General features: G+C 40.1%; 1 protein-coding gene and 1 long non-coding RNA gene across 2 annotated transcripts in view; both read right to left on the reverse strand.

The window, feature by feature from the left end:
* Positions 1-1,178, reverse strand: part of LOC118423772 — a 5,079-nt gene extending 3,901 nt beyond the window's left edge. Inside the window, exons 1-2 of the long non-coding RNA XR_004832109.1 lie at positions 1,115-1,178; positions 707-815 (exon numbers count right to left, since the gene is read on the reverse strand). This is a non-coding gene — a long non-coding RNA (uncharacterized LOC118423772). The remainder of the gene's footprint in view (positions 1-706; positions 816-1,114) is intronic.
* A 519-nt stretch (positions 1,179-1,697) lies between these two features.
* Positions 1,698-26,241, reverse strand: LOC118424202 (rho GTPase-activating protein 21-like). Its single transcript, XM_035832736.1, has 24 exons — positions 25,494-26,241; positions 20,420-20,569; positions 19,620-19,659; positions 19,024-19,137; positions 18,519-18,597; positions 17,774-17,828; positions 15,875-17,303; positions 14,818-14,982; positions 13,214-13,322; positions 12,745-12,805; positions 11,990-12,130; positions 11,268-11,357; positions 10,610-10,747; positions 10,074-10,142; positions 9,603-9,664; positions 8,997-9,008; positions 7,807-7,848; positions 7,114-7,226; positions 6,114-6,262; positions 4,441-4,596; positions 3,550-3,628; positions 3,005-3,078; positions 2,425-2,514; positions 1,698-1,838 (listed from the first exon to the last, which is right to left on the reverse strand). The coding sequence occupies exons 1-24, from the start codon at positions 25,524-25,526 to the stop codon at positions 1,698-1,700; spliced, it is 3,591 nt and encodes a 1,196-aa protein (XP_035688629.1). The 5' UTR covers positions 25,527-26,241.
* Between the last annotated feature and the right edge of the window lie 38 nt (positions 26,242-26,279).

Consider the following 26,279-nt stretch of genomic DNA (forward strand, 5'->3'; position numbering starts at 1 on the left):
TGTGGCTTTTGTATAGTGCAGATAGACACTGACTTAGTGTGGCTTTTCTATAGTGCAGATAGACACTGACCTAGTATGGCTTTTGTATAGTACAGATAGACACTGACCTAGTATGGCTTTTGTATAGTGCAGATAGACACTGACCTAGTGTGGCTTTTGTATAGTGCAGATAGACACTGACCTAGTATGGCTTTTGTATAGTACAGATAGACACTGACCTAGTGTGGCTTTTGTATAGTGCAGATAGACACTGACCTAGTGTGGCTTTTGTATAGTGCAGATAGACACTGACCTAGTATGGCTTTTGTATAGTACAGATAGACACTGACCTAGTGTGGCTTTTGTATAGTGCAGATAGACACTGACCTAGTATGGCTTTTGTATAGTACAGATAGACACAGACCTATCGTTGATGTATAAAGCAAATGTATACTGACATATGGCTGATGCACATGTACAGAGAAGGTGGACAGACAACACATGGCTGATGTATATAAGGCAGATGTATACTGACCTATGGTTGATGTATAGAGCAAATGTATACTAGCCTATGGCTGATGCCCATGTCCAGAGAAGATGGACAGACAACACATGTTTGATGTATATTAGGCAGATGTACACTGACCTACTGTAGGGTTGATATGTAGAGCAAATGTATACTGACATATGACTGTTGCTGATGTATATAAGACAGATGTACACTGACCTATGGTTGATGACCTGACCTCCACCTCCTCTACACGCCCTCCCCCTCCCCCGTTCAGTAGCTGGGTGATACTTGTGACAGGGTCGATGTCAGTTGGATCTACTGGGATCTGAAAATAAAACAGAAGATAATTGAACAGGATTATTTTTTAAGATAAGTAAAAGAGAACATTTACTTCAGACCTATCCCTCAAAAGAGCAAGGGCCAATATTGACTGCACAGCACATTTGACCAGTTGCTGACATCACATTTCTGATATAGGCTTTGAGCCAATCAACTTGAGAGGGACCAGAGGACTGGTTGAAAGCTTGTTGGCTGGTACCTCAAGTGACACGGAATACATGTTGTATTACACTACATTGTATCAATAGATTGTTGTTATTAACAACAATGTAATTTCATACTTACGGGCTTTCCCTCTACCTCTGGGTCAAAGAACCAGTTCGACTGAAAAACAATAGGTCATAAATTGAATGATATTATAACCTACATGTATGCATCAGCTCTTTTAAGAGGCTGATAACACATCACACTTTAAGTTTGAATTGTACAAAACAGCTGTAAAATGAGCAGATATATGTCATATATTTTAAAACATGCATCAGAAATTTCAAAGTTACAACAGAAGATATGAAAGAAGAAATAAAGAATATATTGTTGAAGAATACCAAACATTGCAAGTTAAGTCATTTTGTCAACCATCCTGACCACATAGGCAAACTTTTTTCTGGGAATTTCTTTTCCTGCACACTACACTAAGTACGTTAATCACTACAAAATGCACAGATGCAACAATGTCTGACATGGAGGGCAATCTAGTACAGTAGAAGCCACTTGATTGCACAGACCCCATTTGCCAGTGTATTTCGTGCAATTATCCGAATGGTGCAACAATGCAAAGTTATCTAGCTGGACCGCACCGGTTTGGGATTCCGTGCAGTTAACAGAAGTGTGCGATTATCCGTTTAACTGGCTTCTAGTGTACATGAAATTAAACATGTCTTACATGTCTGATGATGCTCTCCACTATCCGACACTGGTCCGACATGTCCTGGATCATGATGGCCATGTTATCCTGGGTCGTCCTCACCAGGGTGGGGCCAAACACGATGGCTAGGTTCCGCACCTCCATCTGTGGGTGGGGAGACAAGAAGCACACATGAAGGAACATGAATATTGCTGACACAAATACTTGTTTAACAACAAGAATAATTTACTCCTAGATGAAGCTGCTGTATTGTGGGCATATTTCCTACATGCCTCATATGGACGGCAACTGTCTTGTGTGTGTGTTCCTTCTTCAGGTCTCAACTATTAAAGATTCAAGTGCTAATCTGTTACTAAATCAAGAATAGTAAATGCCAACATGTTCTGATTGAGTTCAGTCAAAACAGTATAACTGAATACATTTATGAAGGTTAGACATCCAGGTAAACAATATACAATTCAATCTCTACAACTGGGTTAAAAACGGAGAATTACTTCTGGACGTTTCGAGTGACATCCATCACTCTTCTTCAGCTCTTTTCAGTATAACTGAATAAACATAGACTTATGCACAAAACATACACCCTTCTGATGTTATTGAACATTGAACATTGAATCTTACAAATAATTTTCTTCCACTGAAGTTCCAGTTCTTGATTCCTGGTGCTAGATTACAGGTACGTACTTAATGTATATGATCAAGATCAAGTTGCAACTATTTGAGTCTTTACCTTGTTGATGTAAGACTTTGATGCCACTTTCTTCAGGTGGCCAACTAGGAACTTCAGAGTTTCAAAGTGGTGATCAGGCAATGCATGGACCTGTGAGGAGATAACAACAGTTTTAGTGTTCCATGTGGTTCTACAAATACATGTAAAACCTGATGCATGCAAGCACAAACAATCAAATTTAAACTTCTCGTACATAATGGAGTAGTAAGACTCTTCTAGTGTGAACAGTCCAGTGGGTAGCAGCCCTGCCTCTGTAACTACTGTAGATTAGCTTTGATTTTGATTTCGGCTGTGTTGGTCCCTGACATGCACGCTACCGGAAAGGATTGTAGTTCTTAGTTAGGACAGGACATTACGCAGTGGTCTGCTGTTTATTGTGCTTGTTGAAAAGAGTTAGAGGAATTTCCCGGTACAATGAACCTGCAAAACTTACTACAAAGCATCTGTCTTCTCACGACTAAGTAGGAGAATAGCTCTCCAATGAGTTAACCTCTCACTTTGACTTTTGCGAATGCTTATTGCTGTCATTTCAGTATTCTCTACTGACTGGAGTACAATGTTGTGTGTCTAACAAACGTACCAGTTCCCGGAGTGACCACATTCTTTTCCTGGAATCCTTGTGTCTGTTTGCATCAATAAATCTGCCATACATGTCTGTGGTAAAAAACATCAACAATATCAACATCTGCCTCAGATTCTAGCCATGTTAAACAATGAACTAACACACTAGCTAACAAGGATAAACAATAATTATCTACAAATGTATATACAAAGTTGTTTCCCTGGTACACAATAGGGGAGGGTATACAAAAATGTATTTTCTTGGTGGACCAACTAGTATAGATGGGCAAAACACTGTGCAATATTGGTACAATCTGGGATAATATTTAAAAAAAAGCATATACGGCAAAACAGAAGATTTATCTAAGCCATCTCTCTCTCTCTTTGTTATTATCACATTCATGACAAATAAATTATAGTGTTTGCCTGTGTGTGTGCCGACTAGACCAACTTGACATTTCCTAAGGGATGTTCTTAGCTCTCCATGTTACACTAGTCAGGACATTGAAAACAGGGCTCATATCAAGGACACAAGACTAATGATCTGCACAATGAAGGACTTACGGTTGGTGACCAGTGGATCTGGAAGTTTACGGAAAAAAGACTTCAGGAGAGAGCTGATGATGTTGGTGTCACCCCATTTCTGAAAAGGAGTAAAGTTTTGAAAAAATAAAAATTAACATTCAAAATACAATACAGCAACATAAGTTATTTTCTTCTATTGGGGGAGGCAATGTCGGGCAAATGTTTGTGGGTGCCATGGAGGTTTCAGTAAGTAGTGAATGAAGGTCAGCACCAAAAGTAGTCATTCTACATGGCAGAAATCAGGCCGCTATTGACATTACATGTAGGTGATTTGCAAAGTACTTGTTCATGTGTGCTGTATGGACTCTCGTAAGGAATCAGCACCATCTGCCCAGAACAGGATTCGTATTCTACATCTTTTGAAACACAACAGCTGAATGAAGGCTAGAGTTTATGTCATGTGGGTGTTCCCGACCAGTCAACATGGCCCGGGGTTAAAACCTGTATTTCATGGACTTCCATTGAACGATTTGAATGTACATCCCTTGCCCCACGTTTACTGCTGTTAAAATTTTGAATACTGGATTTGGACTTTAGAAAATAGAATTGATGTTGTTACCATTTTTGTAGGACACCAAATCTTCTCAACATTTGGCGCATTTTGCATTGAAATGTATGTTTATTTGGGTGGATGTGCCATAAATAAAATACATCAGTGTTGTATTCTGTAAATCACATGAATGTGACTGTCACAGTGCAGGTATACGCACTCAAAGAAAAATTATAGTGCACTTTATTTTGTTCTTGCCATGCACCTGATATCCTTTCAATCAGGAAGTGGTGCTGTGCAGGTAATGTTTTGAAAGTCATTCTAAGCAATTTTCCTAAAAGTAGACCACAGATTTCCATCTAGACTTCTCCCTAACTCACCTCATCGTCCAGGTTGATGTTTTCGATGCCTTTGTTGAGCTCCTCCTGAAGGTGAGCCACTCCTGAGGAGTTCCCAGGAATCCTGTAGATGCCGATGACCTCCAGGCCCTTCGCTTCCACAATCGTGCAACATAGCTCCACAATAAGGGGTACATACTGCAGAAACAACAGGTTACAAGTTCAGAACCTGCAACATAGCTCCACAATAAGGGGTACATACTGCAGAAACAACAGGTTACAAGTTCAGAACCTACAACATAGCTCCACAATAAGGGGTACATACTGCAGAAACAACAAGAGACAAGTTCAGAACCTGCAACATAGCTCCACAATAAGGGGTACATACTGCAGAAACAACAGGTTACAAGTTCAGAACCTACAACATAGCTCCACAATAAGGGGTACATACTGCAGAAACAACAAGAGACAAGTTCAGAACCTGCAACATAGCTCCACAATAAGGGGTACATACTGCAGAAACAACAGGCTACAAGTTCAGAACCTGCAACATAGCTCCACAATAAGGGGTACATACTGCAGAAACAACAAGTTACAAGTTCAGAACCTGCAACATAGCTCCACAATAAGGGGTACATACTGCAGAAACAACAAGTTACAAGTTCAGGACCTGCAACATAGCTCCACAATAAGGGGTACATACTGCAGAAACAACAAGTTACAAGTTCAGAACCTGCAACATAGCTCCACAATAAGGGGTACATACTGCAGAAACAACAGGTTACAAGTTCAGAACCTGCAACATAGCTCCACAATAAGGGGTACATACTGCAGAAACAACAGGTTACAAGTTCAGAACCTGTGTAGAGCTGTGTGTATTCACAGAGAACCTCATGTTTATCTAATCACTCTACATGCATGTTAGATTTTTCAACCCCATAAACGGGCAAAACAGAAAAACATAATGATTGTTCTTGCTCATGTGTGTTCTTCTTCTTCTTCTAATCCCTTATCTTTCCAGAAGGCACAAGGCCACCTTAATGGCGTGTGTGTGTGTGTGTGTGTGTGTGTGCATGTGTGTGTGTGTGTGTTGGGGGAAATTTTCACATAAGATGGGAATTTGGGGCTTCAGGATAGTCAATACAACTACATGTACAGAATGGTTCGTGCTCAAGGAAATATTCTTGCATCTATCAGCATGTACCTTAAAGTTTATTATTCCAGTAACATAATCATCCCTCTCTCATTAAGAATATAACCTTCACAGCTGACACAAAAATTTTCCAAACTGGAAACATGATGATGTACAGTTGTACAGTAAATGCATTTAGGTTTCTGAGAAGGAGAAAATGGACTATTCAATGTGGTTTTGAGTTTGTGGTAGCATTATAGTCACATATTTGATGCTTCTATCATGGAAAGACAAACGCCTCTAAGGATGGCAAGTTGTAACCCAACTACTTTTGACCCAACAAGGGTGCTATGGAAGGACAGGACAGTTGCCTTCAACACATCATACTTAAATTTTACTTATAATAATACTGTACAATGTATAGCACATACTTGTTATCAAATACTTAGACAAGAGGGTATTCAGCAGGCAAAAGACAGAACTTTTTGTAGTGGTTTTGACTTCGCAGTTAAGAGGCTACATATAACATAAAACCAGAGTAAACATAAATGCATTTACAGTATCAGACACAGCTATTACAAACCTCGTTGGAACCAGACGGTGTACACTCTTCCAGATGGACCCCAAACATCCCAATAGGTTCTGGTGATGAGGAGGCCTTGGGACCAAGTTTTCTGAACCACTCCTTCCAATTCTGCTTCGTCTTGACTGATCCAACATAGTCCTCAGGGCCTGGAGGAGAAAGGAATTATTATTATTATAGAAATGATGTACATATATAACAACATCTGCTCAAGTCACTAGGATGTATTTTCACACTACAGAGTTGTCAAGTTGGCAGTTTAACATACATTAAGTCGGTGTTGACTCAATCTACTTGGACTAAGTGACTTTTGAACCGTCTTGCTTATAAATATCAGTAATCTTCCCCTATTTAGCACAAACCAATCAGCGCCCAGATTGCGCTTATTTGCAAAATGGCAGACATACAGTGAACTGCGTGAAGAGCTCAGAAAAACTGTTTGTTAGAAAAAATAATGTTTCCTTCGCATGTTTCTTTGGTATTCGGTGGTGGCATGGATGGTTTTCCGATAAACAAATGTGAACACAGTAAGTGGGTATACCATCCAAGGTTATATGCCATTCCTCCAGTTACTGTAGGTTTAGCACAAGAGACTAGACCAGTTTGACTTATTACAAAAACTCAGATGAACTTTCATGCTTCTCTATACATGTTTTATTCCTAAACTGAACACAGTGCAGTACGTCTAACATTCAGACAGTAACCAGTATGTTACGTCGATGTAGGTTAGACATCCAGGTAATAAGACACGCCAAAAAGTAGGTGTTCCACCCATTTTTGCATATAGATTCATAGTTAGGTCTTAGGATAAAACTGTTCAACTAGATCTCTTTTACATATCAATTCACAGCTAGGATATATAAACCCTCTCCAACAAGATCTCTTCAGTGTCACTGACGAAAACTACTGGATAGTAGTTGAAATGTCTGACCGTTTCCAAAACCATATCCAGTTGCTTGAGTAACTTGAGTAACTGTACTTTTTGGCCTATGTGAGTTACCTTTGATGGCTTTCCTGAAGGTGGAGGGAGAGGGTTGGGAACCTTTGGGGCGCCTGGTCAGTCCCCGTAGCTGGATAGTGGGGGAAGGCGCGGCCCGCCCTGTGGCCTGGGGGCTAGGGGAACACAAACAACAACAGTCTGTCAGTCAAAATGCTCAGGAAAAGTACATTTTTATCAGCATTTACGATGTATACAATGTCATGTATGTGCCCAGCAGGGTAGCCAGCCTGAAATCATTTTCCGTCCCCTCGATTTTGAATCCTATCAAGCACCCAAGGTGTACAAAAGGTTCAACATTCTTAGTGGGGTCCAGGGTCATGCTCTCCCCCAAAATTTTGAAATCCAGACCCTGTAAAGCGCTATTTCCTACATTTTGAGATGTAAATTTTGCTAGTAGACTAAGCTGTTCAGTGGCATCTGTTTTGATGAAAAATTACACAAGGGAGATAGTTTTATCATATCAATACATATTGAATTTTGTCTGTAACAGAGGACAGAATTAGCGAAATTTTTTTTCTGTCCCCAGCTGCAAAATTCTGTCAAAGAACGGAAGGATGGGTGCTGGCTACACCCCTGGTGCACAGTAGATTATAGAATTTACCATTTCAATGGAACATCCATAACTGGATAGAACTAGGAGGAAATAATACACACAAGAAGACACATGCATGAAACAGATGTAGAGATGGATACCTTAAGAAAAGTTTGACAGCACTCCTTACTATTATCCTAGGTCTGAAGAAGAAAGAAGAAAGGTAAGAGAGGTAAGACTGAATACGTTGCAGGATCAAAGAGTGATACATGCACACTGCAATTCAGTCTGGAGTTACATAACAAGAGCTGTATCACCCCTCTAACATAGAGTAAAAACACATCCTCCATATCAATTTTGGACTTCCAGATTAATTCAGGAGAATTACTAACCTTCCTCATTTGAAAATCGATTAATCAAATGAGTTAACATTTGCAAGTATGGTATATCAAAAGGTAATTAATATCTAGATTGCAATTAGATGTCTCCAGGAACAAAGCAAATTCTGGAGAATTTTGGGAACCTGAGCCAGAATTCTGGCTCTGAGCGATACAGAAAGCCAGAATTCTGAGAACCTGAGCCAGAATTCTCAAAAAAATACTTTGTTCCTGGAGACATCTTATTGCAATTTACATATAAATTACCTTTTAACTTACCATACTTGCAAATATCAACTCATTTGGTTAATCAATTTCGAATGAGCAAGGTTTGTCTGGAATCAATCTTGAAGTCCAAAATTAATCTGGAGGGTGTTAAAAAAGACTTTTCGAACAATCAAGCGACATAGAAAGCTCGTTAAATGTTGGTAGTTTTCAACCTCATTGAACAGTGACAATGCACACTGATAATATGCACAAAACATGTGCCATTTATATCAAATGTGCAACTTAACATGAATGGTGATTAATACACAATATACTGTCACATCAAATTCTAAAGATAGAGCTTACAAGAATGAAAAGGAGAGAGACAGGATAAGAAATCATACAGGAATCACCAAGTAGACAAAATATGTCCAGTTCTTCTGGTAAGACATTGTTAGTTCTGTGGCTCGTAAGGGGTGAAACTAATCTCCAAGCAGATCCTACAATGGCATAAGATAGTATCAATCTGGCCAAGGAGTGTAGTCAGCAAAAGGGTGTTCATTTGCCTTGCCTTCATTTCCCGGTAGCAAAACACACCCCTAAGCCGGCTTCACTCCTCTGCCAGCTTTTGATACCATCTTATGCTACCGTAGGATCTGCTTGGAGATTAGGTGAAACATTATTACCTCCAGGAAAAATGGTTCAGGAAAACAGAATGCTTCTCAAAATACCTCTACAAGCAAAACAGAAAGCAGAGGGACACTTACACAACTCTCAGACTAGAAGGGTGCAGGAGGAAAGTCATGGAAGAGAAGGAAAAACAACACATAAGCTAAGGAAAAACAGCAGAATGCAATCTGAATATCTGATATGTACCATTTGATTAAGTTACTTGTAATAATTACGTGTGTAGGTGCTGCGGACAGCTTAAATCATTGGTGTGTAACATTACTAAATGTACCTACTGGGACAGCTTCAGTCACTGGTGTGTAACATTACTAAGTCAATAAATGTACCAAACTAAACCTACCGGGACAGCTTGAGTCACTGGTGTAACATAACTAAATGTACCTACTTTGGACAGCTTCAGTCACTGGTGTGTAACATTACTAAACATACCAAACTAAACCTACATTGTACAATGTACTACAGACAGCTTGAATCATTGGTGTGTAATATTACTACATGCTAACCTACATGTACATGTATGCTGTGGACAGCTCAGAGTCACTCAGGTACAATGTACAAATCAGCCCCAGCTGTCATTTAATAATATTCAGTTGCCTATTATTATTCATGACATGAGTGCACTACTATGGCCTGGTTGTGGCATGTGTTTTTTATCACTTGGCAAGAAGAGAGATCTGACTCACTTCAGAAGATCCCCGTACTGCGTATGTCTCTTCAGGATAAGCTCACGGCTGCCTACTGCTTCCTGAGATAAAGGAAAATATCAATCTATGGTTAGAAATCTAAGACAAAATCCTGGAAACAGGATTGATTGATGATGCCTGTCCTGAGGAAATCTATGTTTCAGGGAATTAGTATTTATGCAGTGGTTTTCACTGAGGACAGAGACATAAATAAACAGTGAAGAAAATGTTACATAATGTATCTTATGTGAAGAACATGTGCTTTCATGAGAATCTCAAAACAAAGATGCTAATATTTTCAACTTTTTCCAGTGCTGAATTTTGATCTTTGTGGTAGGAATAACAGGCTTTAGTAACAGAGTAAGTCAAAATGTTTAACACTTCGGTGTAAGTCTATTATTGTAATTGGTACAAAGTACTGGTACACATCCCTACCCTAAACTGCTTTCAAAAAAATGGAGCCAGACTTACCTCATCATCCTGTGCAGAGTTGTTCTGGATAGCTGAGATCCAGGACAGCATGTCATCATGGTTCTCAGCCTGGCAAAAGTCATATGAGCAGGATTGGTATCATTAATTACAGGTAACACTATGTACATGTCAGGGCAATATATCTGAATAAGGGATTTCTCAAGCTATCAATTTTTTCTTGTCCCACTCATTGTTTTAGAGCCCATTTTACATTGAGAGATCTGTCATTTCAAGCTAGCAATATGGCATTTTCATCAGTTTCATGTCAAGAAGTTCAGATCTTTTTAGACAATGGCGTGTACCAGATATGCTGGAAAAGGGGGAAATGTTCAAGTGTATATGGAGAGAAAACTGAGAACCGTTATCAAGGAAGCTGTCTAAATCTAGTGTGCATTCCCCAGTCTACCAGCGCCTCCTAGCAGTCATGAAAGGAAGTGCATGACAGAAGGAAAACTGAAAAACATGCCAGCAAAAAATAATATTTTTCCCCCCTATACTCTGTTCAGAGGGAAACATGAATATTAAAAAGTACCTACCTGAAACAGATACTCGACACAGTTGACTGTGCTGTGAGTCAACAGCCTGAACACATTCTTCCTCTTGGTGTAGTCATACGCGATGTCCGGGATGCTCCCCTTTATACTAATGGGGTTCTCATCTCCTACTGCAACAGTCTGGGAACAGGAAGGTGTCAAGGTCAAGGTCAATACATCACAATTACTGGACTTTTCAACTTCTCTCTTAGGCCATGTTGATTTGATTACATGGAAGACATCTGCGCTTGCATTTATTTACATCTGTTTCAAACGAAAGTTCTTGACTATACAAAGCAGCTGAAAAATGAGCAAACATAAGCCAGATATTGAAGAAAAAAAATTGGAAAGCAAAACTAGACGGGGCCGATACCGACTGTCAAGCACCTTTGACCCTTTGGCCTTTGCTGATGTCACACTTCTGGTCCGGATGTGTGACTTAGGCTTTGGGTCATTTCAACTTGATAAGGATCATACAACTGATCAAAAGCTTGTTGGTAAGCAGTTTATTTTGTGTATGGATAAGGTCTTAAAATTGTAACATACATGTGATGGTAAGCAAAATGTTGGAGAATGCCAAAGACAATTCCTAAGACAAGGAAGTTGTGAAACAACAAAAATAAGTTCCTTGCACGACAGGTTATCGAACAGTAACACCTACCAATGGTCCAGTTCTTCTGTCCTTGCAGACGTACAACATGTGTCCTTTCAACACTGCCCAAGCCTCCTTCCACTTTGCACCGCTTACACGCTGCAAGACCCGTACACAAGTTAGTGTTGGGGGTTGCTCTGAGATACATGTAATGTCTAGTGATGCATTCCTGTGTACACATGTTCAGGTTTTCATTTGTGTTCAGAGGTTCAGGTACAGGTTCAGACTGTTTGCACCCAAACTCACACAGCATAGGTGTTCAAGAAATACATTTTTTGGGTTACTCGCATTTTAGCATTAAGATTACGTTCAGTTTGAAGAATATTGAATGCAAATTAGTAAATACAGCAAAGCTCAGCAATTTCTTTTTTTTTTTTCTGGGTCAAATTTCAAAATCTATGGAAGGTTTAGATATAGGATGTAGGTAGAGTCAGTGGGTTTTTATTGACTGTGTCTATGGCACGGTATAGGTACTGGCGGAACCCATCCCTCTCTATCTAACGTCTTTTACCTTCTCAACTAAAGTCAGGTACCCACTCTTACACCCGGGTGGAGTAAGGAAAGTCGTGTAAAGTGCCTTTCCCAAGGGCACAAGATCAGTAGCATGACAGGATTCAAACCCAGCACCACTGAGTTCTGGGCCTCAAAATACCATGCTGTTAATAGTGTTATACGGCATACAAACCAACTAACTGTTAAAGTATCTGGTGAAAAATTGCTGAATCCCTTACCTTTCCTTTCTCATTAATGGACAGCCTGTAGTTGAGCCAGCCCTCCTTGATAACATCAGAAGCAGTGACGGCCACGGGTGCTGACTCTGAGGACCTTCTCACAGCCAGGCTTTCCTCTGTCGCTTCCTGGATCTTAGGGGTCTGTCAAGAGTAAAGCAGACATCCTTAATCATTGAGGTGAAGCATGATGCTTTCTCCAGTAGCTAGTAGTACAATGTGGTTTTGTTACGGCTCGTGTGTTTTAGCCAAGCAGACTGAATCAACCCTAATCTTCTGGATAAGAGTGTTGGGTGCTTTTACGTACAGAGGTTTGACGCTGGAGGCTTATGCCGGTTGCACCCTCATACACAGGGCCGCTGGCTTATGTCTATGTCATCATCTGAAGTGATGACTACATTCCCTTACAACATGTCTAAGATGGGGCCAACCTTAGGACGGAACACTGCCCTTTGGACAGTCTGAATTAGACCCATATGGTTAAGCAGTGGGGTTGAGCTACCAGTTGCACCACTGGGGCATGCCAAAGTCCACATAATGTAATGTGACAAATATACATTTTATCTCTGTGTCTGTACTAAACATTTTTTTGGGTACACCATGTTAAACATAATATGTTACATTTGCTACAGAACACATCTTCTAACTCTAAATTACAATGATCAATTACAAAAAAAAAGAGTTCAAACAAAAGAATTGAAGATAGAAATACAAACTTTCTTTTGACATTCAGAAAAGCAATGGAAATGGAAACTTACATTTTCTCCAAAGAAACTCTTAAGTTTCCTTATGCTGGGCATCCTTTGTGGAGTGTGATATCTGAAATAAGAAATTCACAACTATAAGTCAAAATTCTACTTGAAATTAACCTGCAAGCAGAGTCTTAAACATGCACATCTTCAGGCTCTGTTGACACTGTCCATATCACTATGAGCTATAGGGATTGACATTATTTTTGCTTCATTACACTTTGAGGCCAAAGAAGTAGTTTTTTGGTTTGATTACCTGACTGCACAATGGTGGGTCAACTAAAATATAAGTTTTTTTTACCGAAAGCATTATCTAAGACGTTATCAAAAATGTCAGTACGCAACTCATATCGAAGACATGCACAAGTGTCAACAGGGCCCTTGCATGTCTGAAAAAACTATTACACATGTATGTGAACACTAGCAGGAATGTGGAACAGAGAAAAAAATTATCACGTGTCCAAGTGTTCTAACTTACGGTTCTTTGTCAGTGAACACATCGTCCCCTTCTGGAGTCAGCTGGTCAGCTTCAGGTGATGTGGCCATCAGGTAGGAGGAGCGGCGTGTGCTGCGCAGCTGGTCAGCACCTGAAACAACAAGTAAGAGCTCACATTATTACAGATATTCCACCTGTACAACGCCTCCTGTAGATCTTTGGCATTCAAAGAAATGATTATTGTCAATCAGAAATTGTTTACCAAACTTATACTCACCCAACCCCTCTTTACAGAAATGGATTATAACAACTTGTAAACACAGCACAAGGCAGTAACCCAGTTTACGTCTACACTTTTGTATACTTGTTAGGCCATGTTGATTCAATTATATGGTTGACATCCTAGATGGGAACCCCCAAATCAATGGGAGCTTACAAAGAAAAAACCCCATTTCATGGCAAAATCAGTTGCCTTCATAATGAAATATAACTCAGGAAAACACAAAGTATAGTATATCAAAAATTATCATAATTAATATTAATATTCTTCTTGTTCTTTCTTTTATGCTGGAATCAACTTTGGCACTCTGCCATAAGTCTCCTTGTTCTGATTTTTTTCATAGCATGTAGCAATAATCTGTCTCGGTGCGATTTACAGTTTGTTAAAAAAATCATTCCTTAAAATGGAAACGGATGGTATTATATCATATTTCGATCCTTGTGCAGTTGTCATCCATGTAATGGAATAAAGATGGCCTCATTCTGTATCTAGACAAGAAATGCCCCAGCTTTTAAATCTAACACAGAGACCAGGAAGGAAGCTCCAGTGAATAGTAACAGGAAGTTTCAGCAACTACACCAGACGTTCTGTCATGCTAGGCCTGCATGTACATGTATGTGTGCCGATATCAATTTTTGATAATAACTAGCTAAAAATCATAGACTTGATACATGTATTAGTAGGATGTATTGGGAAATTGGGCACACCCTAGCAGTCACAAGTTTAAATTCTAACCTATCAACACCAGTTGACTCTCCCTCCTCCTATGAAAGTGTAACCCCGAGGTAGAAAGCCTTGCCCACTTTAGTCCGTGATGGGGCCCATTGGGGGTATCTATTTTTTTATTGATCATTTTTTCGACTTAAAGCAAATTTTGTATTTAGCAGCTGCTTTGTATGATTTACAGCATGGTTGAAAAAGTTTTTTTTTTAAACAGATGAAACTGATGCATCATACTTCTGAAAATCAGTAGGTGAAGTGCTGAGAAAAACAAGGGTGAACTGTGATCCGAGCTTTGGGGGTTGTGTTCTTCATGCTATAAAAATTTATGAAGACCTAAATGTCAGATGAGGAATTTGTTTGCAGAAACTTAAGAAAGATTAGTGCAAACCTGGCTTTCAACTGAGCAAGTTGATCTGTACACCTCAGATCACAGTAATTGTCTATATTTATTTTTTTCTTTTCTCTCTCACCTAACATTAACAATTGTCGCCTGCAAAGTGATGATCACTATTTTGGAAATTTGGCAGACATTCATGAAAGGCTTAATACTTGTCCTAAAAAGTGTACCTTATTTCTGGGTGAGGAACAGAACAATATCAACCATCATCAATCCTTACACGTATATGTGAGCTGAAGGACATACCTGAGTTAACATTTTTCTCCCTCAAAACCACCACCGTGTGATCGTTACTGGTATTGCAGGAAGCTGAGGTGTTGTCAGCTTGAGCAGCAGCAACAGAGCAGGTTACAATGGCCTGAGCATGAGTCCCTGAGCTTAGCTTGGAAGTCATGTCCATGGGGAGAGCTGCTGCATGCAAATACAAGTTAGTCAGGATTTAAAGTGCAAGCAGGGTTGCTTACGGATTAGTAAGCCATTGACAGCCATTGTTAACAATGTTGTACATGTACCAATAGCAGCAAGTTTTCACCATATAAAAGTAAGAAAGTGTACCAAGTGAAGGAGTACGTGTAATATGTCTCATCCAGTACTTATTAGTCTTTTGTATATATAGTAGATAAGTTTTGTATAGTTCTTATACAAACTGATATCAGACAGTTGTTTATCAATATATCAAAAGGATGCATTATACATTTTATCATAGGCATGAATGTGTCAGAATGCCCGAGTAAGGTTTTGCTAGGATAAATTGCAAAAGGGAGCATTGAAAGGGAGCGAAGCAGAGAGTGAGGGGGTGTGGTGTTTCACGGTGTATAGTTTTAAAATACTTCATAGTACTTAATAAATTTTATTGTACCCACTGGTCCCACATGCATGAAATTTATCATTCAGTACTCTACTAATTTCACAAAGTACCTGCTAATTGAATCATACAATCTCAGCAAGTTGCTGCATATAATGTGTCTGACACAGACTGCTGACATGTGGCGAAGATGATGATGATGATGACAAGGCCTTACAAAAGTTTGGTTACGATAATATCAAGGGCAATCAGAAAAACTTTATGCGTTATGAACAATTGACTGTCTTAGTGTGTTTATCGCACCTCATTCATGCCAAAAATATTCGAGATGAATGAAGTGTTGATACTGAGATACTGACTAGAGTAATATGCTTCTTATCGCTATTTGTAGCGGATGTAGGTGGCCCTTTTGCGGCGAGAACACAGCTTTGTACTGGTTGTGTAACAGAAAATCCTATGTTCTACCAACCTTTAAATCATTTGGGGATGTACCCTTACCTGTTAAGCTGGATGTCAATCCTCCCGAGCTGCTTTTCCTGACGTTCACAGTCAGAGTCTTTTTCAGGTTGGCACCACTGGCTGTTGTTCTCGCACTACCTGCCTCCATCGCGTGGATGTACGACTCCTTTCTCACTAACGAACTCTTTTTTCCTGACGAATCTTCGTTAGCTGGGACAGAAACGGATGCAATCTCTCCGTCTGATGTCACCCGCACCCTGGTCGCGTAGTGGATCCCGGACATGTCCACCTTCTGATCTGACGTCTCTGGTACAAACGTCTTGGTACCGGTGGATTGGTCAGAGTCCTTCTTACCTTGAAGAGGATATCTCTTAGGTTCCCAGTCCGTGCTATGCCTCTGTATGGTGGGTGTGGAAGCTGTCTTCTGAACCCTCGTCTCGAACTGTGCAGTCCTGGCTGCGACTGTAGTGGAACTGACGGGTATTCTTTTGGCCGCACTTCTGCTTTCCACATCCACCGAGGTCTTCCTGCCTATCTCTGGGGTGTACCCTGCTTGTACGTCCAACGACTGTGCCTTGGGGATCTTGATGTGGATAGTCTTTCCCCCCGTCTCCCTTCTCTCAGTTGTGACTCTAATTCCGGCAGTCGGATCAGATCTTACGCTGGACACGCTCTCTTTGCTGCCATACACTCGCATGCCTTCATCTATCTTGCGAAGAGAGTGCTGCTTTCTCTCGTCTTTGTCACCGCGTGGACTGCCCCCCCTCCTGTAGTCTCCCAAATGTCTGAGATGTGAAGTTTCTCTGTTACTAGAGTCTGCGACTGGCTCCGACGAGGATCGAGAATGATCGGGTTTTAGATGCATAGAACTCCTGTGTGCCCAACGTAGCTCGTTCACAAAGGATGACTCCTCCCTCGCGTTACTTCCTCCAGCCTCCTGTTTCCTTATATCAGTTTGTGAGCCCATACTTGTCGATTTGGAAGCTGTGGTGTCAGTTACTTCTGAATTTGCAGCCGACCGTCCGACCGTCGTATCTATGACTGTATTTCCATCCTGTATCCTAAACCGTACCTTCTGTGACAAGGGTGTTCTCCTCTCCTGCGGACTGTACCCTTGAGCTTCCCCTATTCTCTCAAATCTTTCCACCATTTTGCCCAAAGCCGACTCCGAACTTCTTCGAGAAATCTCACTGTTCGAAGACTTAAAGCGGGCATCGTTTTTCCCAGCTACGTCCACTGAGGTGGAACTCCCTCCACTGTCCCTACTTCTGATACTGGACAGGGAACCCGTGCTTTCTGCAGCCAAGTCCGAACTTATACTTTGCTGCCTAAGAGATGCGTACGAGGCAGACTGCATCCTGGCTAGGCTCTTGTTGGACTGGATGTCCAAACTGGGCGGACTGGGAATCTCCGCGGCGCTGCCTCGATATGGGTCACGGAAACCGCTGTACGCAGAGTTCTGGTAGGCCTGGTGGGGGAACAGGAAATAGAAATGACAGTTAAAACAATAGTCTACTTTCTAGCAAGTGCATTTTTAGTGTAACGGGCCACTACGTTGTCATTTGTGACCACCACGCTAAAATGAGGACCACTACATGTATGCTATTTCTCAACATTTACTTGTTGAACAATGTCAATTAAATATGAAATATGAATCGATATACCATGATATGCCAAATTTACATCCTAGTACATCCAATTTCTTATTATTCTTAGAAAAGCAGGTCCAAATGATGCCTGGACACATGCCAGGCTGAAAGCCTGCAAATGTCACCCGATCACAGATAAGGTAACCCAGCAATGAACTCTGCAGTTATTACCAATCCTGGTAGGTGGAGCTGCAACACAAACACACATCCCAGCCAATGGGCACTTGTAACACTAACAGACAAAAGCAACTGATTGGCCAGAAGTAACAGAAGTGAGAGAATGACTCACCAGCTGTAAGACATCTTCATCTTTAGGCACCACCAACAGCTGTAGGTTCTCTTTACTGTAAGACAAACAAGCATATTGGTTGTTTCAAACAGACACATCAACGAAGAGTGTTGATTCACACTTCACACAGGTTTGGTCCAAAGTTTCACTTAAGCAGACAAATGCTAGAAGACTTTGCTAATTGGGAGGGAACTATTTATCAGGATTAGAAATTAAACAAGTTTTCACAAATCTACAGGTTCTATTGGGCAAATATATTGGTAATTGTAACCTCTCAACATTTTACTGGTCCAAAATTTAAAGTTTAAGATAAGATAAAATAACATAACGACAAGGATAGGCAGCTAGGACTGGGATTGTGATTTATGCAGGTTAGCATACCAACATCTACCCAAATCTCACTGGCGTCATCCAGCAACTACAAGGCGACATGTATCAGCAAATGGGCCAATGGCTTTAACCCTGGTTACAGACACATCGAAATGTACAGATTCCTCCCAAATCATGCTGATCCCCATGTGACACATATTAGCGGTTATCAGTAAGTCATAAGCCTTACCCAAAAATGATCACAATGATTTGAATTTTGGTAGACATTCATAAAAGGCTTTATACTTTACAATTATGCCACAAAATTTAAGTTGCACACCTCGTGAAGACAAGCGTATGGATCACCCCTCATATGAGTATACATATAGTCCATAGTGAATTGATATAGTATGTACTTCTCCACAAGTTGTCATACCTTTGCTGTATCAGTGCTATGACTTGAGAGTACGTTTTCCCTGTCACACTTTCTCCATTTACAGACACGATCCTGTCTCCTGTAGAAATAACAAGTAAAAAAGTGCAGAGTCATTCGCAAGTACAACTTGTACTGTAATGCATTTAAGTTTGCTGAGATTCAATTTCGCAGTAGGGGGAGAATGGAGTGTTCAGAGAGTGCTTGATAGCACCTACTGTGCAGTATTGGGAACACAAGCACCTTTGCAGACAGCCAGTTGAAAACCATTGACTTGCAACTTGGTAAGGCGTTACAGATGGACAGAACAGCACTTTTGGCTGTAATCTAGTGTCACTGATCTAATAATAACAATTATTCTGTCTATCGTATGTGGAGACGTAGCATGATTTCTTTAGAGAAAAGTGGTAGAGATGTATTGGCCTATGAACGAGAAAATTGCATCAGGACATGACATATATAGTACATTGACAGCCTCATCTTAGGTCAAGCTGTGTTGCATGCCTACCTGTGTTGAGTCCTGCCTGCTGTGCGGGGCCTCCCTCCTTCACATGCTTCACAAAGATGGTGTCCATGGGCTCCAGATTACTCAGCTTCCCACTCTTCTTCTTCCTGATACCTCCTGTGGAACAAACAGGATCATTTTAGGGCCAACACTCTTAACAGTCACCACAAGGATTCTCATCTCACAACATTACAACTTCTCCAAAAACCAGTTACTCAAGCAACTGGATATGATTTTGGAAATGGTCAGACGTTTCAGACAGCCATCTGGTGTCTTTCGATGGCTGTCTGAAATGCTTGACCGTTTCCAAAGTCATAATCCAGTTGCTTGTCAATGAGTAACTGGTTTTTGGCGTATCTTATTATCTGGATGTCTAATCTTCATCGACGTATTCCAATTTCTCTTCACTGTTTCTGTGTGTTTCTACCCATGATATTTCTACTTTAATCATTTAAATGGGTGTATACACTATGTTAATGCTACAACTCACTAAGAGACTATGTATCATACTATGTATGTATGTATGTATGTCTACTGACATGAAGATGTGTTTAAACTTTAATAGACATATTGTATATCAGTATAAGCCTTTTTCTTACCTTCAGTATCTTCTGGTGGAGGACCACCTCCTGCTTCATACTATACAACAAAATAATAACAGGTTAAAACTACATGTTCCATCATCAAGTATTAAAAAAACTATTATAGAATTCTTGATGAATCTTAAAGGCATGTATTGTAGAATTTTTGCACCAAAACTGCAAATCTGAATTTAAAAATCCCCATTTCAGACTGACATATGGAAGTAATTGTCAACATATTTGCCTCATTCTAATTATAGGAGCAAAATTTACAAGGCCCTTATCCTGATGCAAAAATTAAAATGTTTCTATATACATTTTGGATATATTTGTCATCATGAAAACTTCATTTCTGAACTGAACTGAACTTCCAAACGGATTTATCTGAACCAGTCCTAGCAAGGTGGATCTGTAACGGTTTCTAAATACATGTATTATTATTTTGATTGTAAAATTAGTTTCTGTTGGGGCAAGTTTGCATTGTGACCATTTTATGACAAACAGATAAAACCAGTTGGAGTTTTGCATCATTTGCATCATTACCCTATGGTAAACAACGTAAAACTAAAAGCAAGTCGCGCCAAGTTCAACATGACCACATTATAAAAGGCATGACTAATGTATTGAGTAGTTCAATAGTCAATGACATGGACTGCATTATCAACAGTAATGGGCCAATGCATAAAACTAAAACAAAATCACTATAGCTAATTAATTCACCTGTGATTTACAAGTGACAATCCTGCGATTCAGGTGGTACATTATTGTAATTTGTAGTACTTTGTACAGTAGGTCCTTAGTGAGATTGTGGTACATACCTGTAGATGTTCCTGTACGGCAGAGTCGGGAGGGTACACGATGAAATGACGTAAGGTGAAGCCGAAACCATCCCCACATCTCTTCAGGTTCACTGTCCTGGGGCCAGGCCATGAGGCGGGGTCATCCAGGGATATCGTCTTCGTACCCGACTGTGGAAAACAGAGAAGTGAATGTGACTGTTTGAAAATTGGTACCCGACTGCAGAGAACAGAGAAGTGAATGTGACTGTTTGAAAATTGGTACCCGACTGCAGAGAACAGAGAAGTGAATGTGACTGTTTGAAAATTGGTACCCGACTGCAGAGAACAGAGAAGTGAATGTGACTGTTTGAAAATTGGTACCCGACTGCAGAGAACAGAGAAGTGAATGTGACTGTTAGAAAATTGGTACCTGACTGCAGAAACAGAGAAGTGAATGTGACTGTTTGAAAATTGGTACCTGGCTGTGGAAAAGAGAGAAGTGAATGTGACTGTTCGAAAATTGGTACCCGACTGTGGAAAACAGAGAAGTGAATGTGACTGCTTGAAAATTTGAAATTAAGAACTCCTACATTCAAAAGAACTACTGTAAATGGATATAGGTTTGCGGGGATTTAATTTCGCAGTAGCGGGGAAAAAACTTTTTGCAGTGGTTTTAAGTTTGCGATAGCACCATGCACTGCAGTCTCTTACTGCCATGGAAACATTAAACCACCGTGAAAGTTTCTGCATTTACAGTAATATGTTCTTGTGTTGCAGAATGGCTGCATAGATTAGAACTTGTTACATATGATAGACAGTTGACATGTCAGGTACGTTTTATGCATGATATTATTGCAAGGGAGCCCAAACCTACAACATGTCTTCCTGACATCAAAAGCTATCTGCCACCAAAACGTCAAAACCACAGCATGTCCAGCACAAAATCTACAAAAACCAGAAGCTCTGCTGCAGTGCTAAGGTCGGTCACCAGGGAGGCCCAAAATCGATCTTGAACTTCTGGCCCACATATCCAATATCACTGATAATATGCTGACAAATTCCCAAAAACACAGACACACATACATGCCAAAAACAATACCCTCATTCTTCATGGAGACAAATCCAACCTACATTGTACTTGGAGAAACAAGAGCCTTGAAGAGGCTAAACTGGTCCATAAAAACAATAATTATCAAGAAGGACCTGGTTTATAGCCATAAAACAATTGAGTACTGTAAATGCAGAAATGTTCGCAGTTTTTGCGGTTACCAGTTCACCACAAATTTAAACCCACCGCAAACATTTTTCCATACCATAGTTTTTGACTACAGTCTATGGTGCTACCGTAAACTTAAAACAAAGCGAAAGCTCCATTTTCCCGCTAACGCGAAATTAAATTCCCGCGAACTTAAATGCATTTACAGTACTTAAACTCGGATAACCTAAAGGAAATTCTTACTCAACAAACTGTCTTTGTCTCTCCTTTAAGTCTATCCTTACCCTTCCCTTGGATGTACCATATTTAAATTTGTGCTGAGTGATAACCCAAACAGAAGCCATGCCCAGAGACTTCACACTACAGTGCCCTTGAAAATGGTCAAAGCTCCAAGTGACAATGTTCCAAAATGCCATGTGTAGGGAACGGGTTTTCTGCGCGTGGAGAATATGCGCGTGCGCGTGAAAAATTTGCGCGTGAAAAATAAAGTTCCTGAAATATGTCAGAAAATGTGCAGCAAGGAATTATAAGGCAGAAAAATTTGAACCTATGATATAATTTCCCATCTGTTACCTGAATTTTGGGTTTGAAAAAACCCTAATTTTTAGATCCCTTGGGAATAGGTTAATTTGCATATTTTGAACATTTCAAAATCACCTAAATTTGACAGAAATACATGGAAAAATGACTCATATGAGGTTTTATATTGTAAAATGTAACAATTTGAGGCTTTTCTCCATTTAAGAAGCTTCATTTTCTCTTTTTTGAAGAAGATTGTTTGACGCGCAAATTTCAAGCTTTTTTGCGCGTGAAAACTTAACATTTAAAAATCACTTTAAAATCACTCAGATCGAGATTTTGTACTCAATAATGCAACAATATGATACTTAATTCCATTTTGTGCCATCTTGTTTGAGCTTTTTAAGTATAAAACTGCAGAAACTTTTTTAATCCCTTGGGAATCAGCTAATTTGCATAGTGTCACGCGCAGATTTTTCACGCGCAACTTTTCACGCGCAACTTTTTCACGCGCACAAAACTCCATCCCCATGTGTACCCTGACCTGACTGAAATGACCACATCACATCTTCTGCTATCCTAATTACGCACAATACCTGTAGTTTCTGTTAGAGGATTAGAAAATAGGTCAGACCTCTGATTGTGCTGAAGGTCTGTCATGGTTCACAAAAATCCAGTTCTGTCACATCCACAACAACTTACCAACATGGTTCTCCAGCAATTCTTCTCTACCACCGTTCTACCACACCATTCAAAACTTCCAACCCTGACATTTCCATTCTGTTGTGGTTTTTACGCCTTGGCAAGTTGGAAACAATGACTTTCTACGTGCACTTTCCTGCCCCTCCCCACCACTGATGGCTTAGCCAAGTGTCAGATGACACCAGGAGGAACAAACCATTGAATGCATCCAGAAAAAACAATAAGCAAAAGATGTTCTTCAAACTAATTCTTTATGCTAGCGGTGCTACGCTTTTGTTGAATCATAGAACTCATGACCTGGATTTTACTTAGGATTGTTTGTGTCGTGTCCAAACGAGACAATGTATGTGACATCCCCGTAATGCCACTTGGTTGGTGCGAGCCAGATATTTGGAGAATACAGGAGGTAGGGGTAGGTCTCCACCCTGGGCTATTTTGGTCAGCTTAGATCCCAAAAGAACATTTTAGCCAAACTTGATCTCCCCAAGCCGGCCTTCCCTTTTGGAGACAGAGATGAATTTTGTCCATCTGTAACTACATACATTGTTTATAAATTCTGTTCCAACTGATCGACTGTAGTGTTAGTTCTTTGAAACAATGAAATAACAATGCCATTCTGAGGTCTTCCTGTCCTAAGAGTTAAGGCATGCTTTAAATTGAAAAGAGATATTACACAGGTCAATCCTGGTATCAATTGTCATACTGTAAATATAGAAATGTTCACATGCTTTTACAATGTGTGTTTTTAGCAGTGACAACTTCACTGTGGACTTAAAACCGCCAGGAAATTTTTTTCAGTCTTCTCCTTACCAACCCCCTTGTCTAACTAAGCCAAGGAGGTTGAAAGAGGAATTTGGAGGTGCCTGTTGAAGACACATGAATACTTACAAAGCACAAATTGAACACTGACCAGATCTTTGAACATTGAATACATATAAGTTAGTAAATCAAAATATGCTACAAATCCAGAGGGTAAATATGGTTATATCAGTCAGTTGATCACTACAGCACTCCCGTGACTTTTGTCTGTCTGTGCCTTGCCCAGTCACTAATAGTAGTAGGTGGTAGTTATGTCATGTGATTGCATTTTGGTTTGAGCACATGAGAAAGTGTGGAAAAGACTGACAGCACTTGAACATAAATTGTTTATTTATAAAAACAACACTTGTGAAGATCAGTATTCAATGAATGGAATTCAATGAACCTAATTGGTATTGTCAGAATTTTGTTATTTCCAATGCTTAAATCTCTCAAGCTTTCAAATTCAAACATTGGAAAAATAATCTTCATTAGGGATTTACACCGTAGCCGAGGGCCGCCATAGACTTTCTGCAACGTATGATCCACTTGTTCTATATGCATAACATGACGTCACAGAAGCAGTGGATTGTTTATTCCTTGACAGAAAATGGATTTGGACAGTTGGTAAAAATTGGATAACTTATATTACTTTCTGAAGTCTAATCTTTTGTTGAAAATTACAATTCAACTTTGACCAATAATATACCAACACAGATGAATTGTCAAGTTGAAACAAAAAAACAACAACATAGCAATCTAAAGGCGCTAGACTAGAGTTGCCTAAAACATAAAATGTGTAAAATCACAATATGTCAATGTAGCTATCTATGACACATTTATCATGGATCATACAAAACATGGCAATCATCAATGGCAGACTTCCAAGAAGTTCCAACATTCAACCATATCATTCCGCAACCTCTCATTAACATAGCAGCACTGAGGATGTAATCATACCATAAAAGATAAAGGATTTAAAATGGCCATGTTGATTTGATTATATGGATGACGTGTACTCTGGGGGCGGTTCAACCCCAAAACTGATGCAAGGAAGCAACAACAAAAGAGAAACCCTTCTGAAAAAAAGGCGATGAAATGTATGATGCACACACGGATGTCATCCATATCATCAAATCAATATGGCTGATATGTTAGTAAGTCTATTGTTAGCGGATTGCAGCAACACACATGCTATTATTACTACACACATACACACACAGAACAGACAAGTCTAAAACAATTTTCATCAATTTCTTAGCACCAAACCACCCCTGCCAATGAGTACTACAAAATGTACTATAAGTTTGTAGGGAGTTGATTTCACGGTAAGGCAGAAAGATAGTGTTCCCCACTTGGTTTTGAGTTCACGACAGTGTTATAGTCACATACTTAAACAAAGTAATGGAAACACCCGGTGTATAACAGTCAGCTAGTTGGAAAATACCTACTGTAGTACTAACGACTGGGCAAAGATGCTACAGACGGGTAGAACAGTCGCTTTTGGCAGTGATGGTGTGATCTACTGTCGCTGATCTAATGCCAGTAATGGTATCTAAGGTTACCCTCTCCATTCGCAACACTTCTTAATAATAAATATGAATTCAATATTCAAAGATTGGGTTCTCGTTCAATTTTGTGCTTTTTAGTATTCATAAATCTTCGTCATAACAGGCGTCTCCAACATAGCATAAATAGTACAATTTGTATACAGTACAGCACATACTAATGTGCTTATAAAAGTTGGTAGGCGGGCAGAAGACACAATAAAAAATTTCGCAGTGGTTTTGAGTTTGCTGTGAAGGGGTCACCACGCAAACATAAAACCACAGCGAACATTTCTGCATGCACAGTAAGTAGTTGTCAGAGTTCCCTTACCTCAGCCCTGCCAGTGTGCCTTGTTCCTGCCATAGTTGGACCGGTGGCTTCACAGTTCACTTCTGACGGATGTTTACATCATGGGACAGTTGAAGATTTCCAGACAACATCCACTGATACTGTAGACGGCATGCACAGATTTCTCCTGTCTGTACCAAGCCTGGCTTCAAATACCACAGATGAAATCAGAATAAAATGTTGTAAAACAACCAATTCCAAACACTTGAAACTGCCAGGTTTCTCCAAGTTCCAATCCCAGAATATCCAAGTCTAGTCTGGACGCTTCCGCTCTTCTTGCATATATTATAGATATACAACTCTGTTTGTCGACAGCCTGGTTTGCGAGCTAGATTTGCGTTAGGTCCATGAAAAGGAACCAAAAGACGCGGTGTTTACCATGATTATGACACAGCTGCGTATGCTGGAGCTACATGACTGCAATGTTCGGAATTTCCATCCTAAGTTACCGTCTCAGACACCGGAAAACTGGCAGGAATTTGAACCCGCGTTGGTGGATGTTTTCTACGCTAGCTTGGGTGGGACCGCCAGCCCTCCCCACTCCGACGGGATCGTAGGTGCCTGGTTCCAGATTGTGCCTCGGGAACGATCCGGTCCCTTTACTGCATCGTTGTGGTGAATGACGCAGTGATGATCCTACATTTGTAGGTGGAATCTGGACACACAGATGACAGAATATGTTACAGACACGACAACATATCGGGATAGGCTTCGTTTAAGTCGTCCCGAGTATGCAAACAAGATATGTAAATAGCATTACGGTCGACA

Source organism: Branchiostoma floridae, chromosome 10 (assembly GCF_000003815.2).
Source record: "Branchiostoma floridae strain S238N-H82 chromosome 10, Bfl_VNyyK, whole genome shotgun sequence".
Taxonomy (NCBI): domain Eukaryota; kingdom Metazoa; phylum Chordata; class Leptocardii; order Amphioxiformes; family Branchiostomatidae; genus Branchiostoma; species Branchiostoma floridae.